The sequence below is a fragment of the Solanum verrucosum genome, unplaced genomic scaffold (assembly GCF_900185275.1).
Source record: "Solanum verrucosum unplaced genomic scaffold, falcon-dt-bn FXZP01000072.1, whole genome shotgun sequence".
Classification (NCBI taxonomy): domain Eukaryota; kingdom Viridiplantae; phylum Streptophyta; class Magnoliopsida; order Solanales; family Solanaceae; genus Solanum; species Solanum verrucosum.
This window is the reverse complement of record NW_026020208.1, coordinates 1,519,788-1,546,853: the sequence shown is the minus strand read 5'-3', so window position 1 is coordinate 1,546,853 and position 27,066 is coordinate 1,519,788. Positions and strand designations below refer to the sequence as shown.

Sequence of the window (27,066 nt, the reverse complement as noted above, 5' to 3'; positions counted from 1 at the left end):
AAGAGTGGGTTTTCATTTTTATGTCTTTGATTTGATATAAAAGAATGTAATCTTATATAGGCTTACATAAGGATGTAGCAGGTAGCATCTTCTCTTTGTTTGAATTATGTTTTTCTTTATCCATTCATTATCAGATGTCTTGTTGAAATGAAAGCCCTTCATTTCTTAATGCAAGTATTTTAAACAACATATTCAATGTAAAATTCATAAGCAGGGTCTGAAATAAATGATATGTACGCAATTTTAACTTTATATTATGAAGACATAAAAGTTATTTCCGATGTATTTAATCAATTGGACTATGAAAATTATTCATTTTTGCAAAAAATTTGAAATTTCTAGCACTAGTCAAATCAAGTCTGCCACCAAACTCTTTGGAAGAAAATCCAAAAAATTAACAGTCTTAATTTACTTGATTTTGTCTGGTTAATCAGCTGAGTAATTGTATGATTCTCAATGATTTTTTTCAATTAGTGTCATTGATTTAGTAGATAATAGTTCACATTCAACTACTTAATCTTTTTTAATTTATATGATATTATTAATTTGAACTATACTCATCGAAAGAATTGAATTATTCGATTTTTTCTGTAAAAGATTTCATAAATGGGGCTAACTATTTTTGATAATATACCTCAATTGATTGCCTTTTTCTTTGTTTTTTTTTCGAGTGAAGTGACTCACAGTAGGCCCCTCAGTAGCTAGATTCTATTTTTTTCTTTGTGAATTTCTTGACTTTTCGCCAAGAGTGTTTTTGTTAATATTTAATTATATTCACTAAATCTATTAATTCTTAAATGTTCTTGATGGATGCAGAATTTGGGATCCTCATTATTTGTGTGTAAAATGAGCTTATAGGAGTGTCAATCATCCAACCCACTAGGTTTGAGAGCGTAGAGCTTCGTTCAATTTATAGGTCCTCTAATATATATAAAGCGAGGAGTTGTAACAAACTAGGTAACTAACTAATCGGTGTGATGCATAACAACCAATCAATGTCAAGTTACATCTACACACTTATCTAGTGGTAGTAAGGTATAAAAGTCTTCCTATCAATCTCTGATAGTATGTGAAGGAGATATATTGGCATCAAACTCCAATCCAATTGAAACGCGCAACATAAATGAATGAATCTGAGCATTTACTCCCTCATGAGAGTGAACATGATATATTCAAAATTAAAAATTCCCTAGACACAAATATCAATTTTTCACTATTTAAAAGTCTAACCATTTTATTATTATAAAGAGATTAAAAAAAATTTACAACTCATTTGTAACTTTTTTATATATTTTAGGATTTATATATTTATTCATTTGTAACTTTTTTTAAAAAAAATTACTTGAATTGAATTCAAATTGTATTTATAAAACTTAAATAAAAATATTAAAATTATTGACATTAAGCGGGTAAATTGGGCGGGTAAAGACCCAACCCGTTTTTAAGCCCATTTGGGCGGGTCAAGTTACTTTGTTTTATGGAAAAATTACTTAACTACACACCCTTTATTATCATATTTTCTTATTTTCCCTACTATTTCAAAAAATATCAAAAATCTCCTTTTTGCTCCCATCATCCCCTTTTCTAGATACATTAATTTGATATCTCATACCCCAAATCTCTCTATAATTACATCATTAATCTATTTTTGAATTTCAAATCTTTTCTCTTTCCAATTAATAATTTCAAGTTATTCAAGAGGTAAATTTCTTTTCATCACTTCAGTTTTCAATTTCTTTTTTATTATTATTTTTTTTAGTTTTTCATCTTAAAAAAAAAAATTACCTCCGCCCCCTACCCCCATTGAAATCTTATTGAACCTTTGCAATTTTAGTTAATCATATCGTCGTTAAAAAAATTTCTTGAAAAATATTTATTTTCTTTTAATGTATCTATTGTTGAAAAACGCCCAAAAAAGAAGAAAAAAATTGGATCTACCATTGCACGACCATCATTATCAAAGATACATATTTTTAATATATCTCGTTTATTTTGATTCTTAAATTAGTTTTTGTTAGTGTTATCATTGATATGATATATCACTGCTACAATAGCCTTTGTTTTATGCAATGTATCATGTTCATATTTAAGGTATTTAAACATAACTCTAATGTTGTTGAATCTTCAATTAGTGTTTATCATTTCAATAAGTGTACTTGATACATAAACTTTGTGTTATGTATCACACACACACAAAAAGAAGCTATTTTGGAACAATTACATGTGTAATGTATTTTTAAACTTTTTAAAATATAGTATTCCTCAAACAAAATAAGATACATAAATAATAATGTATCTTGCACTAATTTTTTGAGTATGATACGTAAATTCGAACTTATACTAAATGTATATGATACATAACAATTACCAAACAACAATATATCGATCTCAAATCTAACATGTTATGGCCAACAATTACTTATTTAATGCATCTAGTAGAAATACAACACTAATGAATTTAAACAAGATACATAAATAGTAATGTATTGATAAATCTATCAATCTCGAAAACACAATTCAATAAACAATCACACAACATTATAAAAGGGATAGATGATCCATCAAAGCTATGTATCTCTGCAGCCTTTTTGTCTGTTGTATTAATGCATAGCGGATACATTGAAAATCCTGAATCTTGTTTCTTCACCTCAATAATGTATCAAACCTCCAATGTATCTCGAAATTTTGTCAACGATTTTGATTCAAAAATTGAGAGTTTTTTGGAAGAATGAGAAGAAGAATGTTGTCGATAATTGAAAGTTTTTTTTGTGGAAGAATAGGAAGAAGAATGTTGTATTAATCTGTAATGTACTCAAATTTTTATCAACAATTTTGATTCAAAAATTGAGAGTTTTTAGAAGAATGGGAAGAAAAGTTTTTGAATGTTGAATTGTGCTATCCTGTTACAATTTGTTAGGGATTGAATCCCACTGTCAATAACACTTATCCGTGATTTTCTTCTACTATATATCGAATTTCCAAGTTTTTCTCATCTCATGATCTCTTGCAATACTTGATTTGAGATTCACAAAAGAAATTGTTTGTCCAACAACTATTCATTCTGTATCTTATCAAATTTCCGACAAATTTGAATCTAATTTGAATGGTTCTTCGATGAACATGGAGAAAGATGATTAGGGAGATTAATTTGATTTTTTTTTGAATTGTTGGTTTTGTTAAGATTTGTGTATGACTGATTGACAATAAGAAGAAACATGTAAGCGTAATTTATGGGATTTTAATTGAATTTTCTGATTTTTTTTTCCTTTTTCAGCGTAACAACTTGATGAATAATGTATCAACATCAATGTATCCGGATTGTGAGTTATGTATCCAGATTGTGTAAATAATAAGGGATTATGTAATTAGAAAAAAAAAGAGTAAGGATATAATGTAATTTACTCCTTATACTATGTGATTTATGTAAGTTATACTTTTTTTATTATATATGGCAACCTGACCCTCTCCAATTTTATATAAAAAATTATTTTTTTGAAATTCTTTATTTAATATTTTATTCTAAATAACATAAATTACAAGTAAAATATTATATAATATAACTATTAACGAACAATTCAAATAACTTTTACATGATAAACACATGAAAGTTGAATGACCACCACTAAAATTTGCTCTAGGTAAGTCACACCTTTGAGATATCTGATGGGCAATAAGGTCATGCTTCTCACCAGCCGTCATGCTTCTCACCAGCCAATTGGGTTACTGAAAGTTAAGTACTTTAAAAATATATATTTAGAAGTATTTTTAAAAAGTTTGATAAAACAAACTATAAGACAAAGTTGATAAAATCAATTTTGAAGCGCTTCTATTTATTTTGAGAAAAATGGTATTTTTTAACATCTATTTTTTTCCCTAGTTCAACTTCAAAAAACACGTTTGATCATAAAAATTCGAGATACGGAGAGTATGAATAGCAGTTCTCCAAATTTGGAGAACTATAATTCAACTCTCTATAATTGGAGAGTAGAGGGTGAATTAGAGAGTGATTTTACTCTCCAAATATAAAGAATGGAGAGGAAAATAGAGAGGGGCTAGAGATGGTCCAACTTTTTGATTATTTTAATATTATCTTTATGATTTGTGATTATTTTCTAATGTAATATAACATTTTAAAATATATTATTGACAAGTTAATACCTTCACCCGAATTAATTATTTTTTCTATTTTTTTAAGCACTTTAAATATGTAATTTAAAGTTATTCTAATATTATTTATATTATATAAGACTATTAATTAAGTCTCTAATATTTGTAATTATTTTCTAAATAATATAACATCCAAAAACATATTATTGATAAGTATACTACTTCCATCCCGAATTAACAAATTTTCTAATTTGATTTTTAAAACTTTTTATTACTTTGAATATGTAATTTAAAATTATAATTATAATTATTTTTCACTATGAAAAATGCACAAAAAATTACATGATAATTCAAGCAATCCACTTTTATGTTATAGTGATAAATTATTATTAAACTACACTTTTTAAGGAGCACGAAAATACTTGATGCAATAGTTTAAAATGAAATAGGGGAAGTAAATTAGTGTATGAAATAATTGGATACAAGATGAAATTGTTAATTTAAATATATAGATATACCCTTTAACTTAACCTCATATCACATGTATGCCCTCCAACTTTGGATGTGTACAAGTGGACACTTCAACTTGTATAAAATTGAACAAATAGACACAGATGTCCTACGTGAAATCCTACATGACAATTTATGTTCTACATAGCAATTTGTATCCTACATGATATCCAACATGTATTATGCCACGTACGTTGGACTCATGTATCTATTTGTTTAACTTTATACAAGTTTGAGTGTTTACTTTTGCACATCCAAAATTAAAGGGCATAAATGTATAATGAAAACAAGTTAAAGGGCACATTTATATATTATGCCAATTATTAAACATGAAAAACTTCCAAATGCCTCACATAGACATCAGTCTATTAACATCTTAAGGAATTCAACAGCATTAAGGTCAACAAAAATCCCCTCTTTTTTTCAAGCATAAAGCTATATTCAGATTGTCTTGTTATAATCTCTACGGACGGGGTCAACATCACAACGCGATCCACACAAAATTACGAAGGGGGATCAGATACATTACAAGAAACTTGAACTATACCATTAACTAGCTATACACACATTTTCCGTGCGAATTCAACCTACACGAAAAATGTCTCGTGTACTCCAATGCTTTTTGAAGATAGCTGAAGGATTGAAGAAATATGAAAGTAGGTTCATTTCACTGATCCTCTCGTGATAGACATCTCTCCATCATGCTGGCTGGTGAACATTCTATGCTCGTTGCAAGGGTAGTTTGCTCTCGATGCACTAGAAAAGCTTTTGTTGTGGTTGTGTTGTTCCACTTCTCATCATAGCACAGAACTCCTCGTAATTGATCCTACCGTCCTGTTCAAATGGAAGAGTTGGTATGAAATTATCCACACTTAAGAGTTTCAACGTCAAGCGTTTCATATAACACGACTTACATTGTCAGTGTCCACCTCTGCGATTATCTCCTTGATGGTGGCCTCATCACCCATACCATATTCCTTCATAGCGTTTTCCAATTCATCTCTCGTGATGAATCTGAATAACATAAACAACAATTAAAAGTGAATGCGTTACTTACTTGGAAAAAGGAAAAGAAAAAAGAGGTGACTATGTAAGAATATGTGTGAAATGTTAAAATTTGATACAGGCCACACCCAACTCATATACTACAGCCATCAAAGTACTACAACAACAACATAGCCAACGTAGTTCCACAAAGTGGGTCCGGGGCAGACCTACCCCTACCTCAGAGGTAGAGAGGTTGTCTCCGATAGCCCCTGGGCTCAAGGGAAAAATAGTCCAAAGCAGTCCAGAAAAAAGTAACTGAAGTACAAGAAATAGCAGATCGTAACAAAAACAGCAGATAGTAACAGAACAGTAACTACAACAAAATAATATGATAATCGAAGTATAAGAAACAACAGATAGTAACAGAAATCGAAGGACAAGAAACTACAGGGGCAATACCACAACTACTAGTATGGACAGAAGCCTTGAAAGTACAATGCTTCTAAAAGGTTCAAAAACCATAAAAAGATTCTAAAATAGCCGAGCATAGAAACAAACCATAGAGAGATCATTATGTTACACATACCGTTACAAAGGTTCAATTTTATTTTATTTTTTATGACAAGGAAAACCCGCAGCCGCTACCCTTTGGGTGCGCACAGGGTAAAACCCCCGCTCCTATGCAATAGCTTGCAATACAAAGGTTCAATTTAAATCAGGAGGATGTCTCAAAATCACCTTCAGTTCTTGATTTTATAGACCATAATGTTGATTTAAAATGATCCCCTTTAGTTCTTTATACTCGGGAAGGTTTCATGATGAAACTACCTATGCTAAAAACTATTGAGGGTCTATCTGATATTGGGGTAAGCGTTAAGTATTGTTGTATAAACTCCCAAATTAAAGAAATAGGAAGCTACTGCCCTTCAAGGTTTAAGCTTATGTTTTTTGGACTCTTCTAAATGCTGCCACACCCGTATGGGATCCAACAAAAATGCACTACTTTGGAGAATCTGGCGCGAACCCTCTACAACATTTAACTAAATGAAATATACCCAACCACTTGTGGCCATTACCACGTATAACTTACGTAAATTAAGCAATTAGATGGCTTAGGAGGTTTTCCACACAATATCCCAATGGTCTAGCATCAAAAAGTTATCATTTGCAAAGCATCAGGCCCCCTATCAAGTAATTGATTACCCTATTGATGCCATGAATCCATACAGCAACAAAAAACAACATATCCAATGTAATCCCAAAAGTGGGGTTTGGTCAGGGTAGGATGTACCTTTGTGGTAAGGATACGTCACCTATGTCACTCATAATATAAGATATGAATAGCAGCAATAAGGAAAGTACTATGTTTATCTTTTTGCTTCTGGAAAGAATTATCTTTATTGATCCGCAATGGAATGTGGAATATTTGCTGGACTCACCAAGATTCAGTAGTCAAAATTTCATTTAGAAGGTCAGAAAAATGGAAGCAATGATCATAATTATGGACTTACCCACTATGGTCTTTGTCAAAATGCTGAAAAGCTTTAAAGAGATGCTCATCCCTTTCAAGCCGATGTCTATGCATTGTTGCAGTAATAAACTCAATGTAATCAATTGTTCCATTTCCATCCACATCGGCCTGAAATGTCAAACCATATACAGGTCAGAAACTGAAATAAAGCAAAATCATTTCTAGTCAGAGGCATCATACTTACAGCTTCCATGAGTTGCTTGACTTCAGTCTCCGTTAGCTTTGATCCAAGCCGAGCCAATCCCGACTTCAGTTCTTCATAAGTGATTGTGCCACTATTGTCCGTATCAATGTTGTCAAACATAGCTTTCAGACCCTTGATTTCTTCTTCAGATAAATTCTCCGCAATGACCTAGGGAAATTACAAATGTAATAGAATATCAAGAGCTTACTTCCAACATCAAGTGCCTAATAAATGCTACATCTTCTAGATAATTCAGTATGGGCGGAATCCCACATCATTTTTGCTACTGAAGAACCAGTAATGATAGTCACAGATTCTGAGTAATAGCAGTCTCGAGAAAATACTTAACCACCTGCAGTGCCAGTGCCAAAATAAGAATGCAATATTAGATTCTACCTTCAATGCAAGTTTTTTGAGCTTGTTCATTGCTCTGAACTGCTTCATTCTGGACAGGACTGCGCTGTCTATTGGCTTGTCTGATGCTTCTCCAAGTCGAAGCCATGGATGTTCTGTAGAAACAAGCACGATGAATGCTAAGTATCAAACGAGCAAGCAGAACTTAAACCCAGCAAATAGAGTATTTAAACACAAGCCGCCTCTTGCTTGCAGTCAAAGACCTAAGTAATCTAGGAAGTAAATTGAAAAGAGAGAGGGGGGGTTCCGCACTAAATCCAGAACCCTAGCCACTCCAGATACTGCTCTTTCCCAGATTTACTTTCAACCTGGAGACTGTTTCAACTCAAAAGTCTCGATCAAACCAAAGTTGGGATTGGCTATATGAATCATCTATGACTATTCCACTATATTTGATCTCAGTCCATCCCATTTCTACTTTTCTTAGTAAATAATTTGTTTTTTTAAGGCAAATTAGGAACTCTCTAAAACTAGAGGTTCTCCAAGTCACAATTGATCTCTACATTGGCATACAAATCTCTAACTAGACTAGAAAAGCACCTATAAAACACCATACCTAATGTAAGTGTAACAACTAGTAAATCTTAAGATGCAACCAGGGTTGGATAGGGGCACGAGGATATTTACCTGAGCCCCCTAGGCAAAAATTACAATGTATATATAATAAGGTAATTTATTATTTTTTTATGAATCTATATATATTTTGAGTCCCCTGAACGCAAGAGCAGAGGTTGGCTAAATTGTTTAGGGGGTTCAAAATTCATCTGCAGGTTCCAAGTTCAAATCCCAAGCACTACATATTTATTTTTCGAACCACTTAGTGAAATCCTGGATTCGCCACACGATGCAACAAATAGATAAGCCTAGTCGCCAATATGGATCTTCACTTCTATTTGTGTTCTGTTCTTAGCTAAATCTGAATAGACTCCGAAATATTGTAGATTTTTTAGATAACTTTCCTTCATTTGATTTTAGTCTTACCTCATCCTCTCTAGTGTTTTAAGCATTATACTATCAATCTATAGAACAATGCATGTGGAGATCTATCAATGATATGGCCAGATCATTTCATACGACCTTCACTCATTTTACCCTCTGTATGCTTACTTGCACCCTTAAATAGAATATGATCGTTTCTGATTTTGTACAAAATCGGATGACCGCACATTTATCTTACCATTCATGTTGTGAACATAATACGTCTTAGAGGCCTAACACTCACTCCCACATAAAATTACAAGTTACACCACTGTTGTATAAAACTTGTCTATCACTTTGGTAAGATCTTCAAGCCCATAACTCTCATCCATTTCAGGTATCTTTTTTTATTTGAAACTGGTAACTTTGTGTCTATTGATAGAAAAAGATCAGTACATGGGTTATACTAGGGCCATATTTACAAGTAAATCCAGATCGTATGATCCCATGTCTATAATGAATCTAACACATCAATAATAGATATAGGATCATTAGACCAAATCTAATTACACCAAAAACATAGAATCAAGATACTCATTAACCAGATATTCAGTCATCTTATCAATTCAATGTGTGACATATTCATTAATCAGATCATTTGCATGGACAATTACCATCACTAAAACACAGTGTTAGTGAAGTAAAGATCCACAATCCATCCAAAGCAACACGAAGACACAAGCTATACACTATGGGAAAATGATAATGTATTTGTCTATCCTGTAATCAAGCCAATGATTTCATTAAGGTCTGTTTTAGAAAAAGCCGTGGAAGAGCAATGCAGCTTATACTTGGAAGATATACTAAATGCATACAAAACCTAAACATGTCTACACACCCTATTACATAGAACCAAATAAGTATATGTAGAACCAAATAAAGACATGACACACTGCTGTAACTTTTGATTACACAAAGGGAAAGAGAGAATACCAAGAACTTGCGCTGAAGTAATTCTCTTCTTTGGCTCCTGCGTTAGCATTTTCCGAATTAGGTCCTTGGCACTATTTGATATGGATGGCCATGGATCACTTTGGAAGTCAATTTCTCCTTTTAGTATAGTATTAAATATTCCCTTTTCAGTTTCTGCAAAGGATTCAGGAAGACATGTTAACAGAATACAACGAGTAACACGAAGTAAACCATCTTATTAAACTTTTATCGCCATCCTTACCAGCCCAAAATGGAGGTACACCACTGAGCAGAATATACAAAATAACACCTGCACTCCATACATCTGCTTCCTTCCCATAACTACGCCGCAATACTTCAGGGGCAACATAATATGCACTACCAACTATATCACGGTACACCTTCCCTGACATTTATAAATGAAACATAAGTTCATCTATTCTAGATCCTAAACAGAAGAGTGGAGGAAACAAAAGACAATTGAAGTCAACTATGGAAATGATCCATGCTGGAATACTCAAATAGTGGCAACACAACACATGACATAAAAGCATACAAGATGTGTTATATTGAATGAGATGAAGGTGTAAGTAGTCTGTGAATTCAGCTAAAGTCATAGCACCAAAGAAACTCAGATCATAAGACAAGGGGATGTGCTTATACATATCTCCCAAAAAAGAGTGAAAATAATAATAACAAATAACAAGGCAAAAAAAAAAAGCAAAAATAAACTGAGAAAATGTCCTCAATAGTAAGTTGGGATGGATCCACTAAGGTTTGTTTAACAAATTTAAGTAATATTTTAACTTCAAACTTATGCATCACTTACAATCTTTTGAGATGCCAGTACCACTGATCTAGGATATTCTACAAAGATCCAAGTGGATTTTGTTTGGTTGACAACATGCTATCTTGGACAAAGAATTTATTAAGTCCGCCCAAAAAGTCTTAATCGGTATTTTATTAAATCGGATTAAAAGTTTTATTAGCTCCTTGTAGGAACAAATGAGTAATTAGCTCAAGTATCAGCAGAATTTTTTAAATCCAGTTAATGGGAAAGTAACAAAAAACAAGAGGGACAAGTTTTTTTTATGATGGTGTTGTCCAAGCTGGCTTATGCACACCTTGACTATACAGGCGGGTAACTAATTAATTTTTTTGCCTTCACTGGTATCTAAACCTGAGATCTCATGGTTCTTCTCCCACTTCATTGACCACTAGGCCACACCCTTGGGTAAAACGAGGAGAGGAGAGTTGTAAAAAAATTAAAATCTTATGCAAACTTTTGTAGTTTCTCTGGTGATTTTATGAATCTCTACTTTGGGAGGTTATATCTGGTTTTTCGCTCTAATCAATAAATATATTCCTATACTTCAGATGTTCTAGGATCAACCACGGCCACCTTTTTCTCTTTCATACATACATGGGTCATGACTCGTGCCTGACACAGCCAAGGATATCTTAAGGGATAGAGAACTCAAATACACCCTCTATTTTTTTGGTAAAGTAATAATTCTATTGATTTGGGATAACTCTCTTGTATACAAGCAATATACGAGAAAGGAGAGAACCTACACGAAAATATGGTTCTATAGAAAAGACATGCAATCATCTATACAAATGAGGAACTCGGGGTGCACCAAAATAAACCAAAAAAGGAGGATATTCTCAAATACTGGTCCCTTTTGTCTAGCACAAGGCTTATTTGGAACTCTCCGGGAGTATATATTCAGTCACAATACACGTAATCTGGGACAACTTCTAAAATTAGTCATGGATCATGGACAAATATATTTGCAAAGATGTTTAATGGCACTGATTTCTATAAACTACTTTTCAATTAGCTAGCTTGCAACTTTAACACTTGATCAATGAGTATAATTTTTTTCTGAAACTTGTAGTTTTTCTTGGAGACACTTAAACTCTTCCAAGGTACTCTAGAGTCTACACTGGAAGAAAAGAAAAATCTTCCAAGGTACTCTAGAGTCTACACTGGAAGAAAAGAATTCTTGACATATTCACCGAACAAGTGCTCTATGCTAACACTTCTGGCAATCTTGTAACAGACACATTGCCTTACCAGGAAACGGATAGGTCAGTGATGAGAGATGCTCCTACAGAAACTCACATCTCGGTTAAAGAGTCTTACTCAATCACCTTCACTACCCACAGGCCACAGATGGCAGTGAATAGTAGCAAGGTGAAATTTGGGTTTAGGAAACTAGATTGGATCATGATTATAGCATGAAAAATCCTCTTAGGTTATCAGAACTACGACGGCGAACTGCATTACAGAACATAAAAAATACAGATCTGCAAGATCTTTTGAAGTCTTAGTAGCTGCAAGACCTGTCAAGTTCCCACTTGATCTAGCAAGTCTAAAATCAGTACTGCTTGCTTTCATGGTAATCATTGATTGCTTGCTTGATTGGTAGGATTGAAGCACTTCTTATTCTAGCTAACACAAGAATACAACTTCTACAAAGATTCGTGTATCTTTACATTTTAACCCAATCAAACCTCTTCTTTTTAAAAATTTGTCAATTAGATACTACTAACATGTCTTAGCATTAAAAATGTATTTGTCGTCATGCATTGCCAGACACATCCTAAGTTGCTTGGACTCTTCACTTTCGGGGACGCACCCATTTTCAACACGACATGGGTGTGGAATCCGTACCGGCTATGGTCAATTGATATTGGGTACTTTGACCAAAATTGACAGAGAAATTCAGGACAGATATATTGATTTCTGTAATTATAACAAAAGCTAAGGTGAAATTGAAGATGGAATATACGTTGTCTATAGAAATTTCTATGTCAGTCCTTTTCCTTATACTCATTCTAGGATTCTGCTAATTTAGAGATATAACTCTATTTTTAGATATACAAATTCATTTTTAGCCGAATCCCCGTGCTCATATCCGTATCTGGATCCATACCCCTGTATCTTAAAATTTAAATCATAAAGGATCACCTCTAGATCCACACCCGTATCGGACACCTGAGTCCGAAACTTAGGACACATTCAAGAAAGAAAAGTCATGTAAGTATTTAAAAAGTAACATAATATTGACAACACAACAATTTATTCTTAAAAACTCAGCTGTAATGTTATTAATCTCGAGGGGCGAGAAACTGACCTTCTTCAATGAAGACAGAAAGTCCAAAATCAGTTGCCTTCAACATAGCATTTTCATCCTTACTAGTCAGTAAGAAATTCTCTGGCTTGAGATCCCTATGCATGACACCCATGAAATGGCAAATGTTAACAACATTTACAATCTGTCTAATAATCTCAGCAGCATTCTTCTCTGAGTAATATCCACGGGCGATAATCCTGTCAAACAACTCTCCTCCAGCACAAAGTTCCATCACAAGGTGCACTGACTGCCTATCTTCATAAGCACCCTTGAATTCCACAATGTTTGGTTGCCCACTCAAATGCTGCATAATCTGAATTTCCCTCTTCATATCCTCCCTATCATTCTTACTTACAAGCTTCCTCTTAAGTATAGACTTGCAAGCATAAGGGTTCCCAGTTGAATTTTCGGTACAATAGTAAGTCACTCCAAACTGACCCCTACCCAATTCTTTCCCAAGTGTATAAAGCTTTCGAATATCCTCAAAAGGCTTTCCCAATATGTTATTCAAATGGGGTCCTTGCATTTGGTCTTGGGGCTGTCCAGGCAGCACAGTAACAGGAACAGGGTGGGCCTGCTGCTGGGCTGAGGTTGTGGCCTTGGCGGTGGTGGTGGCTGATATGCTGGCTGTGGCGGTGGCTGATATGGTCTTTCTGGCTGGGGTTGTGGCTGATATGGCCTTTCTGGCTGGGGTTGTGGTGATTTTTGATATGCTTGATTAACAGTTCCTCTTCCTGCCCTATACCCATTAGCATCTTGTTGGGTATACTTCTTGCTAAAACAACCACCCATTTTTACAGTTTATTCAACAAGATTGAACTTTGGGCACTTCAATTCCTCAACAAGTTACAGAAAAACAACAACCTGGGGTTTAACAGAACAAAGATAGCAACTTTTAACAAGATTGAATTTTGGGTATTTCAACTCCTCAACAAGTCACAATAAATCAAGAACTTGAGGTTTAAAGACCAAAAGATTACAACTTTAACAAGATTGAATTTTGGGTTCTTCAATTCCTCAACAAGTAACCAAAAATCAAGAACTTGAGGTTTAAAAGCCAAAAGATTAAACTTTAACAAGATTGAATTTTGGGTTTTTCAATTCCTCAACAAGTTACCATAAATCAACAACTTGGGATTTTTAACAGAGTAAAAAATTGCAACTTTGACAGAGATTTAAAGATTTGAGTGATGAAGTTCAAATTAATACCTAAAAGATATTCCACAGATCAGAGAATGCCAAAGAGTTGAACACTGTCCACTAACTTCATTAAGCTCGTGGGAAAAAACTCCATGAAAATGCTACACACTTTCTTTGCCAGCTTTTCTCTTTTGTCTGCCCTTCTTATTTTTCTTGGCTTTTTCCCCACTAGCAAAAATAAAGCGGTGTTCTTGTGGAAAGTAGGTCATTTAATTGGTAATTTAGGGTCTCTTTTTTTAGTAATTTATTTGTATTCCTTAGCTGTCTGACTAATCAAAACGAGTAAAATTCCGATCGAAAAGTGGAGTTTTTCAATTGAATGAAAACGAGTGAAATAAGTAGAGATGAAACAACACTGTAATACACGATTACAAGAACTTTCTAATTTTATATCATAATGCTCCACTTTTAAATCTTTATATCTAGGATTATGTTATCATATAAGATGAAACAATATTGTAATACACGGTTACAAGAACCTTCTAATTTTCTATCATAATGCTCGACTTTCAAATCTTCATATCTAGGATTAGTTATCATATAATCACCTTTCTTTTCTCTTTTACGTGGCTAATAGTTAATTTCTCAACCACGATCTCTTCTAACTCCACTGCACTCAACCTTTTTATTGGCACATATGTGCAGCTCTTTTTCACGTGTTCGAGCTATTAATTTCATTTTCCTCTTTTTGTATTATGTGGAGATCACTCTCACCTAAATATAATTGCTAGTTTTTTGCTATATATTTGTACCTCTGCAAATGGATAAGATTGTGCAGTTTTAATATCATAAATTACATAGTATCAGAGCAACTTTTTTCTTGTAAGTAAAACTACATTTACTGAGTGACGTCACCTAGTGGTAACAAGAGAAGCCGATAGTTCTATTAATAAAGTTTTGATTTTCGAAATTTGTGGTGTAATTTTTGCAAAAAATACGAGCATACTCGTAAGACTTGCTGGAATATCGTCAAGTTGGAACAAAAAAAATGCATACGCTAAAAATGTGTTTTTGTTAGTTATTCCCCTAATCAAAAGGGATACAAGTGTTATGACCTAAATACTAGGAAGATTATTGTCAGAATGGATGTCACTTTTTTTGGAACTCTTCTTCGGGGAGAGAAACATAGTGAATATTCGATGAATAATAAGAACTCTAGTCACCTCACATGTGAGAAACAAAAGGATTCATGTTTTATGATAGATATGAAAAATAGTATTTTTGGTAATAACACTAATAAGATAAGAGATCTCATCTTAAATAATGAAATCAAGAGAATCGAGAAAATAAAGTCTTTTCATGATATAATAAATGATAAAGACAGGAAACAAACAAAGAAATTACAGATTTACATGAGAAGAAATTGTAATCGAGAAAAAAAAGATTAAGACTCTCAATACAACCAAATGTCTGCTCCGCAAGATCTCACTAATATACAAGGTAATTCTCCGGAATCTAATTCTAATTTACGTCTTGTTACTTTGTCGATCTTTCAATTGTCAAACGTATGGGTAAGAAAAGGCACCAACTATCTCATGTCAAATTTGTGTCATCTAAAATTGTTCCTTTTTTATATAGCTCTTCTTTCTGAATTATCTAAAATGGAGATATCGAGAAACATGCAGGATGCTTTGACATTTTTTGAGTGGAACGAGAGAGTTCTACAAGAAATGAATGTTATTGAGAAAAGTGAAACCAGAAAAATGATGGAACTACTATGTGGAAAGAAAATAGTAGATTGTAGTGGGTATTCATCATCAAATTTAAATCAGATGACTCCTTAAGGGATATAAGACATGTTTGGTAGCAAAAGGGTTCACTCAGACCACCAGCATTGACTATTTTGAAACATTCGCTCCCGTTGTCAAGTTGAATTCAATCAGAAATTTGTTTACCATTATTTTCAACCTTGATTGTCCCCTTCAACAATTAGACATGAGGATTGCATTTAACAAAAAATTTGAAGAAGAAGTGTCATGTTCCGCCACTTCACTGTTTAGATTCGACACCGAAATAGGGGAGAAAAATCTAGAGTTATGGAGAGACTTATGGAAAACTCTAGAACCTCTTAGATATTTCAAGAAGGTTTTGAAATTCCTTATAATATGTAGAGAATTCTACAAAGGGATCAAAGTGTAAATACTTTAGGGACTTGTAAAGTAATTATTATTTACACTTTAGCCCTTAGGTTGTAGTATAAATAGAGGGGGCTTTCATTTGCAAGGCATCACTCAAGTTGTAAGCAATCTTTCAAGCAATACAAAGCTTTCTTCCAAAACTCTCCAAGTCTTTCTTGCATTTTCTTAGCGATCTTAGTTCAAAAGACTTACTTGAGCTTACAAGATCTTGAAAGATTAATGAGTAAGTTGTCAAGTGCCGCACGAAGCTCTAGTGAGACTCTAAATCTATGACAAAAGTCTATTTCTCCTTTGTATTTAGAAGAAGGTATGGAAATAAAGTGTGCAAGCTAAAAGAATCTCTCTATAGGCTCAAACAATTTCCAAAAGTTTGATTTGACAGGTTTACTCATTTTATTAAAAAAATAAAATAATGGTACACTCAAGGCAAGCAGATCATACAATGTTTATTCAATATTTTTTTTAATGGAATATTGACTATCTTGATAGTATATATCGATAATATCATACTTATAGAAAATGACTTGTTCGAAAGGAAGAATTTTAAAAAATAGTTAACTTCAAACTTCAAGATTAAGGGTTTAGTCTTAGCATGGACATAAAAAGATTATTTAAAAAAAAAAAAAAAGACATTATGATATAACAAAGAAAATATGTACCAAATCTTTTAAAATAGGAAGAGATGGCGGTTATCATCCAACCGAAATATATGTTGATCCGAATATAAAATTCAGAAACAAAGAAGAAAACTCAATTGACCAAAGTCAATATCAGAAACTAATTGAGAAGTTGATCTACTTGTTTCACACTTGACATGATATTTTGTTGTAAGCTTAGCAATCCGTTTATGCACTCTCTGAAGGATGAGCACCAACAAACGGTCGACTGAATTCTAAGATATCTAAAAAATTCACTAGAGAAAGAATTGTATATCAGATAGAATCAACATAGGGGCATTAAAAGTTTTATAGATGCATATTGGACAGGTTCTACTACTGATATGAAGTCTACATTTGAATATCGTACATTTGTATATAGAAAAACGTTGTGACTTGAAAAAAACAAAAGCATAAATATTATAGCCTGTAGTAATGATGAAGTTGAATACCGATCTATGATCACTAAAATATGTGAAATGATTTGGTTCAAGAGGATGATGGAAGAACTGAAAAAACCATTTGCTCGATCAGGAAAGTCGTATTATGACAATAAAGTTGTCGTGAGTATTGCTCACAATTCAACTTAACATGATAAACAAAGGATATTGAAATGGATAGACACTTCATAAAAGCGAAGATTGAAGAAGAAAGTGTATGCATCCTTTTCTACCCAACAAATTAGCAAATTGCAGATATTTTCACCAAAGACTTATTCAAACTAAAATTTGAAATTCTTGTAAGTAAGTTAGGCATGACAAACATTTACATGTCCACTAGAGCGGGAGCGTAGATTTGTGAATATCTAACTATGATCAAATTTGATTATGTAGGATCTAAATTGATTTGATAAAAGATCTGATGTGCTATTAAATAGTTTAGAAAATTAGATCAATAAAAGCATCTCTGGATTCGCAATTATCCTAGAACCAAGGAATCTGATTACTAGTTTGTTCGCTTCTATCTACTATATATTTGTTCCTATACAAATGAATAAGATTGTACACTTTTGATATCAAAACTTACAATTAGTCTAATCATTACTTTGTGGAACTTACATTCAAGCCTCCGCGACACATTCTTATCACAAAATACTTAAAAGATGAGACTTTATTTCACCTACACAACTCCAATACAATGAGCGACATCATCATCAATCTCCCCATTTTCTTGAATTATTAACCCAAATACTTGGAACTCACTCTCTTGGGTATGAATTTATGCATCAAATTTCACTTCCACCTCCGTCAGTGGTGGAGCCAGGGCTTTTAATAAGAGGGTTCAAAATCTAAGAAGTAAACACACGAACTAGTGAAAGGGGGTTCGACATCTATTATACATACCTAAAAATAATTTTAACCATGTATAAATAATAATATTTTCCGCCGAGGGGGTTTGGATGAACCCCCTAAGTACATGCTGCCTCCACCCCTGACCTCCGCAATATGTGTTACTCAATAAATTTGTGTTTTCAAGTATTCCATTTTAGTATTGCTTAACTTGAAACCTTTAGATTCTTGGTCTTGTCTCTAAACTTTCAATCTATCATTAACAACATCACACATCTCGTCAGTCAATACTATGTCAAATGCGCATAACATTCATTACGACACCTCTTTTTGAATATGTCATAACAATTCGTCTATGCAAACAGGAACAAACTAAGGACTGACCCTTGGTGCAATCCCTTCATGACTAGGAAGTGTTTTAAGTCACCTCTCACAAACTTTGATCTTGGTTCCATCATACATTTCCCTAATTTCCTTATTGCAGGTCACATGTACACCTTTAGACTCCAAAATACCTCCGTAGAAACTCTATCATAAACCTCTTTTAGGTCAATGAATATCATGTGTAAGTCTTTTCATGTTTCTACATTGCTCCAACAACATCCTCACAAGATGAATGATTTTTGCAATCGATATTGGTTCTTGGAGATAGATACACCTCATCTCGACCACTCTCTCCCAAACTTTCATAAATATGGCTTATTAGTTTGAAACCCCAATAGTTGTTGTCATTCTGAATATTACCATTTTTCTTGTACAACGAGATCATTGTACTCCACTTTCATTCTTTTAGTATTTTAGCAGTCTTAAATATGACATTAAACAACTCAATTAGTTATTCCATATCCGTCTCACCTGCATTCTTCCAAAAATCCATTGAGTATGCAACCACGATACCAAAACTTTTTATGATAATATTTTATGTGACTAACTTTTTGATTGAATATTTAAAAAATACAAAAAATTAAAATTTATAATCTAAAATATTGTCATAGATATTAGTACAGATTAAATCACGTTATCAAAGATAAAACGATTATATAAACATTTAATTTCTTTTTAACATAGAAAATAGTAAAAGAATTAAATAAACAAAAAAAAATAAGTATATCGTTTAAGTTATGCACATTAACTCATTAAGGATGTAAAACTTGACTTTGTCTCTTGACAAAGCTCCAGGGATATAAGTATTTTATTAAGCAAAAAATTATTAAAATGTTTAGTTTGGAATTTATCGATATGGTACAAACCTGATTAGCTAGCTAATCATTTATGGTATCATACTTATCAATATAGTTATACATTATGATGTGACATTAATATGAGGTGCTTTTTGACCATGAAAGAGGAAAAATATATATTCGTGCTCGGTATTATTTATATTAGATTTTTTTTCATATTTAAATTTCAAAGCTGAGACATCTAATTAAAAATAAAAAGGATCCTATTCATTTCAAAACCATTAATGATGGTTATTTCCAATTTCATCTCAATTTTAATATGGTTTTGAATTAATAATTTATGGATATTGACTAAAAAAAATAGAGACAACTCAAAACTCAGTAGAAAAATATTTTCATTTTTTTTTAGCTATAACAGCTAAGCAAGACCAATGAGCTCAACTAGTGATAAGTATGATGGTTTAAATAATTTTATTTAACTTTTGTGCACTGACATTTTACCATTTAATTAATATCCGATATGACTTTTTAATATGTTGAATAATAATAATGAGACATAAATATCTAAAAAAAATTACAAAAAGAAATAAATCTGAACCGATTTTAATTGGAGTGTGGACTATACAAATATCGACCATTTCAAAAGCGTTCAAAATAATAGTCAACTAAATTTATACAACGAATTTGCTAATTTCTTTACAACATCATCAATAGACACACCTAAAATCTAAAAAAAAAGAAAAGAATTATAAACAAAAGAAAACTTAAAAAAAGAAAAGAAAAAAAGACAAGGACAAGGAAGGAACAAAAAGTTCCCTCACCATCAACTCTTTCCTATTCAGAGACGGATCTAAAGCGGGTGAGTAAGATTGGATTCATAGATATATGTACAAAATATATTATGCTAATAAAATATATAATAAATTCATTTTAAATACGCACGTTGATTATAAAAATTTTAACTCTATCTCTAATGTCAATTAACTTCAGGAATACTTTGAAGACGAGGCTTCCATGATTGTTGACGTTGAATATTCTCAAAATCAAAGCTATTATTGCTGGAATTTAAAAATCCAGACAATAGTTGCTCCATTGTAACTTCCTCCATATTGTCAATTTTTCCAGCTAGAATTTGTGCAAGCTCATTCTTCGTAATTCGTATTTTCACCTCTTTGTAATTAACTGTCGAAGAGGAAATAGAAGAAGATGATGATGATAATGATGAAGAAGACGAAAATAACTTTTCTTTCTCTACGATCAATTTTTTTGGTGATACTACACATTCCCACTCATCATCATCATCATCAACATATACCATGTTTGATCCACGTTTACAACAATTCCCCATCTTAGAATAACAGATGTTCTGTTAGATTAGTCGAGATACTGTAAACTGATCTAAACACTACAATTATAATTTAATAACACTTTTGAATATACTAATTTCTCATTAATATGTTTGTGAAATGAAAGAGGTGGAGATTTGGGATTTACATGATACCTCTATATTTATACCCTTGGAAATAATTTGGTGGGGGGGGAGGGGGGGTGAGGAAGGTGGGTGGAAGGACACATAGAATAAGAAATGTTCTTCTTTTTCTATGTGTAGACAATTATTATTATGGGTGGCTGACAAGGAGGATTAGTTCAACAATCTTATTTTTTTCAATTTACTCTATCTATATATTGCTTTGACAAATTATTTTGTCCATTTTCATTTATGTGGCAAGTTCAAACAAATTAAATTTATAGAAAAAAACTTTTGAAATTTATCATCATAACATGTCACATATGTGTAACTATAGATTATAAAATTTGTAGTTGAAAACATTTCATATATTTTTTTTCTTATTTAAAAATATAATGAGAAGTTTAAATTAATTAAATTATGTTTAAATATCTCAAAAATATTGACTTTAAATTCAAACGTTCCCTTATTTTGCATGTGTTTAACCTTACGTCAAGAAAACTACAAATTTTGAAGAAGAAAAAAGGTCTTTTGGAAAAAATTAATCTTATTTACAAATATTTATCGTTATGAAGTTAGATTTATTTCGTGTTTTGCAATTAATTCATATTTACGCCATATATATAAAATTTATTAAATAGAAAAATGGTTTATATTCAAGTTTTTCAATGCTCAAATTCAAAATTTATAATTAACGATCAAATGATTTTGTTCATCGATCCCAATATAATTCTCAGTGATCATGGTTATATTACCTACCATTATACCAAAATATATATTAAGTACCCACATTGACATATTTTTAATGTGGAAAGAATAAAAAGATATACAGGATCTAGAAAGAACAAAAATAAATTAGTTAAAAGGGAAAAAAAAGTGAGTGAGATAACATGTGAACATGGAATTGTCAATGGAATCAAAGAAATATGTGGACCAATTTTTGTTCCTACACATTTGTATTTTTATACAACTATAATTCTTGGATTAAATTTAAGTCTTCCAGTAAGTGAGAAAAGTTCTTTGTATTGGAATCTTTTATATAAATAGTAGGTTGAAGTTATTTATTTTTTCTACAGCTGTCAATATGGGTTGGCCTACCCCATCCGGGCTAACTCATACATGCTTTGAAATTTGACAAGTCAGGCTGGGCTAGCTCATTTTTTGTGTGGGACAGAAAATGGTCGGCCCAGTCCACAAGTGTGTGGGCTACGGGCTTGCCGGGTCAGCCCTATTTTCGTAATATTTTTTTAAATTAAATTATAATTTAAAAATATTATCATAATTATCGACAAGATAATATTACATGGTGTTAGTGCTACTACTTGTTAATCAAATCCACAAATAAAATTATCTTGATAATATTTATTAAGTTTGATTTCAAGTAAAAGCATAAATAGCTAAATAAAAATATTACCCTAATTGTTTTCCGATGATCATAATAAAACACAAAAACTATGACAATATTCTATAGGCTACGGCCTATGTAGTGATTCCTAGAAATTTTAGAGAATTTTTATTTTATGTTAATACATATTTTATAAATATAATTTGTATTTAAATTGTAATATTTCAAACTTTAAACTGATTTTGATTTTAGACTCTTGCTATTTTTAACGCTCCTATTTTATTTTTTATTTTTAATTAATTTTTATTTGGCCCACGGGCTGGCCCTATCCATTTTTCTCAAGACCCACAAATTGGTATGCTTATTTAGGCCGGGCTAAAAAGTCATTTTCTTAAATAGGCTCCAAAAATCGTAGTCCAACCCTATTAAATCACGGGTTAGACCAGGTCGGCCCAACGGGCCTAGCTCATATTGACGGCTCTAATTTTTTCTAGTTGATATATTTTGATTATATAAGAGCTAGCTGGGTGAGCGCCTATTTTTGTACATATTAGAAGGAGAAATTAGAGCTATAGAATATAAGGGATCATTTGGTTATTAGAGAAAATAATATATGTATAAATTTGATATTGTTTCCATTATACATCATATTTGATTTTGTATATAATAAAGAGTTAATGGTAAAACACACACCCAAACTATTATTTTCTAGTGAGTTTCATATCCTAAACTATCAATTCCTTTATACCAAAACACACCTCATTGCTGAGTTGACCAAATATTATTCTCACTCAATAACATGTGTGTGTAGGTCAACTCAACATCAAAGTATGTTTTAATATAAAAATTAAAAAGTTATAGTTTAGATAGGTTAATATTAGAACAATAGATAGTAGAGATATGAATCTCGTAAAAAAAAGTGCTAATTTAGGTATGCCTTTGATCATTTGCACTATTAATAAATCATTGCATTTAGCAATATGGGAGATTATATGTCAATGACGCTTTATTTCATACTCTTATCTTAATAAATCATACATACGTTCAGTACTATTTCTATTCGAATACACTTTATTACCTAATACAATAAATTTCACAGACAATAATAATAATATCAACATTACTAATATATATATATCCTATTTGATAATATATTCTTATACGCCTTACCACATTAGATTTTCACGAGAAGAATAAAATGAAATAAAGATATCAAAGTGTGAACTTAAAATGGTCGATGGAATCTTGGACATTTTTCTTAACCAACTTCTGCCTCTTAGCTATATATAGTAAGTCACTAATAATTTTTTTTTTTTTTTACAAAAGATATTAGTGAGGGTTAAGCTAACTATCCTTTATATCCTATTTGATAATATATTCTTATACGCCTTACCACATTAGATTTTCACGAGAAGAATAAAATGAAATAAAGATTGATTCAAAGTGTGAACTTAAAATGGTCGATGGAATCTTGGACATTTTTCTTCACCAACTTCTGCCTCTTAGCTATATATAGTAAGTCACTAATAATTTTAATTTTTTTTACAAAAGATATTAGTGAGGGTTAAGCTAACTATCCTTTGGATATCTGCCACCTATTCTAATTAGCTTGACTTAATCAGAATAGATAATTATAGGGGGTGAGGATGAAGATAATGTATGTGAAGATAGAGCTGTGAACATAATTAACGTTGAATGTCATATGTGTGGAATAACTTGTTTTACTTATTTTTATTTGTTAGGAAAATTATTTTTCTCATTTTTAAGAAATTTATTATTTTTAAAAAAAATTAACCAATCAGTTATAAAAAGATATTTTCTTCCCTAATAAACTAGAATCGAAAAAATTTCAAATCATACTGAATAAATTGCTATGTATATTAAAATTTCTCCTTATATGATAAATGGACACAACTACAAGCCAATAGTGTAATTAAACTTTTTTCTCGCTTTATACAAACACAAATGCATTTTATGTCGAAATGTATAAAATGACTAATTATATATCGAAAATGGCTAATTGTATATCGAATCAGATGGCAAAAAAAGGGGATGTTTGCTGCGAATTACAATTAAAATAAACTATGGCTATAACATTTAATTTGAATTAATAATTTGCTATTTTATACAATTTTCCCCATCAAAAATGATCTTTAGCGGCAATAACTTAATTATCACTAGATATATATTTTTAGCGGCAATTACTACACTTTTTGAGAATGTTGCTAAAGTCTAATCTAAGGACAATTAACTAATGCCGGTAAAAGCTTTAGCACTCTTTGTTAATATTTATATTTATTGCCGCTAAAAGTTATTTTTTGTTATAGTGATTCTGCTACTTCTATTAAAGGGAAAAGTCATATATTTCCCCCTGAACTTGTCTCGAAAAATCAGTTACACGCTTAAACTATCATGGTGATCTATTACACACCTTAACTACTCAAAAGTGAATTTATTACCACCATGAGACGTGTAACACCACTCTCACATTATGTGGTATATTACACTCGCTGCCACATCAGCGCTACGTCAGTGTCATGTCATAAATTATAATTTTTTGTTTTTCTTTATTAATTAACTTTTCTTTTGTTAACTATATTTTACTCTCTAACTAATTCCTAATTAATTGTTATATCTTCTTCATCACTAATCCCACCCCTTTTCAATTCTCATTTCATCGGAAAATCATATCCGGCCCCACCTTTACTATTGATTTGTTCATCACCACCATTATATCACCTTAAATTTTTCTTCTTCTTTGTCACCCAACACCAAATATCACCACCACCATTATCAATATCGATTTTTTCTTCTTCACCACCTTCAATTACCTCTTTTAATGTTTCTCACCCGCCACCCATCACCACCAAACCCATAAAGCTGCTATTACCACCAAAACAAAAAATTGATTAACAACTAAAAATTCTTTAACAAAGTCAAAAAAAAATGAAAAAGATAGACACAATCAATCAAATGTTTTCTAGATAAAATACAATTATTCACTAACAAATCTATGAGAATTAACCTAATTGCGAATAAAAAAAAGTATGCTTTAAGATTGTGGTTAAAAATAAAGAAGTGTGATGAAAATAAAGACTGATGAAGAAGTGGACAATGAGTGGGGTTTGAAGAAGAAGAGGTGCGGGGGTGGAAAAGAGGATTCTAACTTCTTTTTTTACTTTAATTTCAAACTGACGCGCCTATTTTTATTTTTTTTATTTTTTTATTTTTTTGCCACGTCAGTTTTAGGGGTAAGAAAATTCACTTTTGAATAGTATAGATGTGTAATAGGTCACTATATTAGTTTAAGCGTGTAACTGACTTTTCGGGATAAGTTTAAAGGGAAATTTATGCCTTTTCCCTCTATTAAAATTAAATTAGTTCCACCATCTTAGATGAAAAGTTCAACAATTTTACGTAGGAAGCCACGAGGTATTGGATATATGTATTTTTCCTCTAGCATGATTTAAATTTCTTTTATCGGATGTTTTATCTTATAAGTAGACATATATAGTTACGTTCTTGATCGTTGACTAAAAATCGTCATAACTCAATTCACTAAGTTCTTACTTAAATTTAAATTATTATTTTTTATAGTTTGTTTGAATATCAAATAATTTTTTCTTAGACGTGGAACATATTCATACCATCGCCACAACCAAAAGTTATATTCGTGCCACTTTTTATGATTTTTTTTATCAAAATAAGTCATTATTTAAACCAATTCACCAAAATAGTATGTTTTTTGAATTTTTTACAAAACTAGTATAAACGTACTTGACAGTAACGTATTAGGTATTATTTTATTAAAAAAAATAAATGACAAAAGGACAAACAACTAACGGAGTAAACAGACTTAAAATGTTACCATCAGTAACGTTTTAATGTCAATAACATTTTTAGCTTAAAAAGTAACCCGTTTATGTTAACCTCTGTTATTTCAATCTTTTCTATTAAAAAATTGTACTCCTTTATGTCAAAATTTATCTTACTTCTTGGTGTGCCTGAAGATATATCTAGAGAAAAAGCAAGAATTGCTGCCAAGGATGTACTACACTCTAGCAGCCTAGGTTTATTGCATATATTACATGTATACATTATGCATTTGCATTATTTGATAGTTTTAGACAAGTGATATAGCACTAATAATATCATGATATTCAATAACACAGTGCTAAATAACTCTTGTTGTTTCGTGTAAGATAGGAAAATTTTCTTTTAACTCATTTTATAATTCGCTCATTTAGTACTAATGACTAGTGATAAGAAAGCAAAAAAAAGATTAGTATTATTAATAGTGAAGAAAGGTACAAGTAAAACTAATTAATTTGATGTGGCATCACCATGTTACGTAGAAAGCTGAAGAGTTTGTGTCCTTACATGGACTAATTAAGGAGAGAACATTTGAGAAAAGTTTAAATAGAATTATTCCGCCTCCTACAATAAAAATGTTTGTTCCACATGAGGAAGATCTTACTTTATCCTCAAGATGAAAAATAGAGGAATAGCAACTGAAACTTGTATAAGAGGACTTGATGATTCATGATAAACCATTACAAGTAAAGCAGAAGCTCCAACTGTCAATTTCCAAGTGAAAATTTTCTTGTTCTATATTTAGAAAGTAGAAGCTAAAGTATTCTAATTGCTTTTTCACTCTAGCAATGTTGAAGTGTTCAAATTGTTTTCTTCACTGTACAAAAGGTACCAAAAATGCACCTCAGAAAGTATTTGTATCTTAAATACAGTGTGTGCATGACTTAGAAAGATATGACTATTACTATTTAATTGAATCGAAAGAAATACAAATCACTTACCATTGCTTCATATGTTGTTGAATTTTCCATTTAAGCTTGGTATCACTGATAGTGAGGACGCGGAGTAGGATTAACAATAACAAGATGAGTAATGAGATGTTTCTTTATGAGGTCCCAAAACTTTTATCACCTCTCCTCGTATATAGAATCAAATTAACACTTCTATTACATATATATCGTGACTTATGGGTGAGTTGTTTAGTTACTAT

At 31.7% G+C, this 27,066-nt stretch overlaps 1 protein-coding gene across 1 annotated transcript; it reads right to left on the bottom strand.

Annotated features, from left to right (window-relative positions):
- Positions 1–4,966: 4,966 nt before the first annotated feature.
- On the bottom strand, positions 4,967–14,167 carry LOC125830252 (calcium-dependent protein kinase 21-like). Its single transcript, XM_049509466.1, is given in 10 exon segments — positions 4,967–5,451; positions 5,532–5,631; positions 7,116–7,243; positions 7,320–7,487; positions 7,716–7,828; positions 9,645–9,797; positions 9,886–10,029; positions 12,767–13,348; positions 13,351–13,630; positions 13,976–14,167. Coding segments are annotated over 9 exon segments (1,674 nt in total). The 5' UTR covers positions 13,559–13,630; positions 13,976–14,167; the 3' UTR covers positions 4,967–5,373.
- Between the last annotated feature and the right edge of the window lie 12,899 nt (positions 14,168–27,066).